Source organism: Formica exsecta, unplaced genomic scaffold (assembly GCF_003651465.1).
Source record: "Formica exsecta isolate Colony F162 unplaced genomic scaffold, ASM365146v1 scaffold1455, whole genome shotgun sequence".
NCBI classification, from domain to species: Eukaryota; Metazoa; Arthropoda; class Insecta; order Hymenoptera; family Formicidae; genus Formica; species Formica exsecta.
In genome coordinates, this window is record NW_021848784.1 from 1,828 (window position 1) to 4,771 (window position 2,944).

Below are 2,944 nucleotides of genomic sequence, written 5' to 3' on the forward strand. Positions count from 1 at the left end.
ATAGTTATAAAATTAATACATATTAACACACATATATAGAAAATAATTGTTACATATATAATATAACATTTATTATTATATATTTAATATATTATTAGTTACTTGAAATATGTTATACATTTATATTCTTTAATTTATAAAAAATTATATGACACTATTTTTCATTTTTATATATTTAAATGATTGTAATAAAAATAATAAAATAAAATCTCTCTCTTCAATAATATTATAAAATGTGTCTTTTTTAGCTTTTATTATTTTCAATACAAAGTTTATTTATGTTGTGAGTTGTAACATAAATATGCTTTTTTTGAAAAAGGATTCACAAAAAAATATGTTTTAATTGCCTTAATAACAGAACGTAGGATTATAAAAGTATAATTTTACCTATATGTAACAATAACATTGTTACAATCCTATCCATTTAATATTGATTAATTTTCATTAATATTTATTAATTATGCATTTTTTAAAGCTTAATAAAACATGAACTTTAAAAAATCTTCAAGTAATATACATATATTTATAGCAATTTTAATTTTAAAAAAACTTTTTATTGGAAGTATATATATCAACTTTAAGAGATTAAATACAAAATTATCAATTTTTACATAAAAATTTTAATTTATCTTGATTATATTTACTATGAAAAAGGTGCAGTGCAATATATTGAAACTGAGTCACATTTACAATTTAATAATCACAATTTAATTACCATAATGGTAAATAATCATGACTTATTGATACGCATAGTATTTATTGTTTACTTAGTTGTTACACATTGTTTATTTAATATTTATTGCAAAGGGATGTTAGAGAGAAATAAAAATGAAACTTCGAAAATAAAATTATAAAAGTTTGCAGAATATGCTTCTAGCAAAATTGTATACATCGATACCGTAATTTTCGTAAAATCATCTATATTGCGTAACTTCCATTTCAGATTCTTTGCGCGATCATTTGACGCATGGTATAGACAAAGAATTATAAAAAAACTGAGCGACATCTGAATCATATACAACAAAAAATCGAAAACTCCATCAACTTTCAGAATATTATTGCATAGATAGTTCTACTTTTATCATAAACATTAATTTAAGACTCTGTAAACAACATTAAATACGCGAATCGAGAACTGAAAACTAGCATATTGTAATAAATAAAATAATTTATTGTGTATGTCTAATTAAAATTTCAATAATAAAAGTTTTAGTTTTTTTGTAAGAGTTTTGCAATTAATTGCCCCCATTATATTTTTTGAATATTATTGTACTCTTTAACAAATCGATAATTTCTCTTTTCATATTTTAATTTATTCCTAGATAAAAATGATATTCTGTTTCATTTGAATCCTTTCATTATTTTTCGCTTTGTCTCATTTCACCTGCTCCGACATATTAATATTAGAAATGCAAAAACGTCACTTCAGCATTCGATGATGATTTACTAGCGCAACAATATTTTGAAAATATTCTTATATAATATTATCATACAATTTCTGTTCAAGTATTGTCAATCTATAATTTTATATATATAATATTTATTATAATATTAGCATAAAAAGTAATATTTTATATAGTTTAACATTTATTTTTATTTCTAATATTATTTTATTAATTATTGAAAAGTACATATGAAATTAACAACAACATAAAAAAATTCGGAAATTAACATAATAATGATTCTTAAAATAGAGATATAGATTTTATTCCATCCTAAATTTTGTAGGACTCGACCTAACGTATTTATTATGATATCTATTACATCGATATTCTAAGACAACCTTATGTATTTAGCCTTATTTTGTTATGATATGTGACATCGACATTTTTAGTTCTCGATTACCTCTCGAAACGGAAAGATTACGATAGTTTAGATATATGAGTGATTAAAATGTAACAATATTAACGCTTGTGAAACAATTGTAATTAATTCTTCTAATTGTAAAGAAACAGAAACTATATTATAATTGGCATTGATTTTTAATATATAAGGTAAGTCGCTAAAAACAGAATATTATGTATTTCTCTTTTTAAGAGTACATAGAAGATATATAGAACGCAATTAATAGTATTACGGTATCAACATGATGAGCACAGATAATATATTACAATGTTAGAAATTGCAATGTTTATTACCATGCACGCGTTTAAATTATTCTATATATTTTTTTGTAATGATATAAAGTCAATTTGTGTGCAAAGTTTCTTTAAATTCGATTACTCAAACGAATAACGAACAAGCAATAAATGTCTATATTTTCTTGTTGTTAAAAAAGTATATATATGTAATATATAACATATATTAGTAGCAAATTAACTAATAAAGTCTTCGTATGATATATATTAGTAGAATAATCAAATCGTGTTTGATATAGTTTGTTATATGTATGTCTGAAAACATACAAATATCAAAAAAAAATTGAAAAAAATTTAATTGTCTGTTGGTTGGTTTTGTGTTACCAGTTCACTAAAGATATATTTATCTAAAAAATGAAACAACAAATTTTGAAAATAACATGTTGGCAAACATAAGTCGATCTATCATAGAAATATTGAATACGGATGAAATTTGTTGTTACTCAAGAAAACTAACTCTCTCTCTCTCGAGAAAGTTGATATTTTATAGATTGTCTGTTGTAAATTTTATTGTCTCAATTTGATTTTAAGCCCACTTTACACGATCTATAATTTGCAACAGAATTCAAGACAGAATTCTATTTATAATTTTTATGCGTAGTGTAATACAGAAAACATGTGAACAATCAGAATTATAACTATCATGCTTTATTTTTATAAATAGAAAAAACGCATGAAATATGCGCAATGTATCTATGATTGGTGAATTGTAAATGACATAAACTACAAGTTAACCTACTCTCGTATCTGCTTAATAATCTAAAGAAAGAAAAGAAGAAAAAAAATATATGTGGCAATGTCTTGGT

General features: G+C 22.6%; 1 protein-coding gene across 2 annotated transcripts in view; it reads left to right on the forward strand.

The window, feature by feature from the left end:
* The window catches only part of LOC115246289, a 5,838-nt gene that overhangs the window by 1,827 nt on the left and 1,067 nt on the right, over nucleotides 1-2,944 (forward strand). Inside the window, exon 4 of one of the 2 annotated variants that reach the window (XR_003885643.1) lies at nucleotides 944-1,994. Coding sequence is in view for 1 of the 2 variants with exons in the window: in XM_029825006.1 (XP_029680866.1) it covers nucleotides 944-964 (21 nt within the window). In the remaining variant the exon portion in view is untranslated. Of the gene's footprint in view, nucleotides 1-943; nucleotides 1,995-2,944 lie in introns of those variants that run through there. The other variant, XM_029825006.1, reaches the window with a different exon arrangement.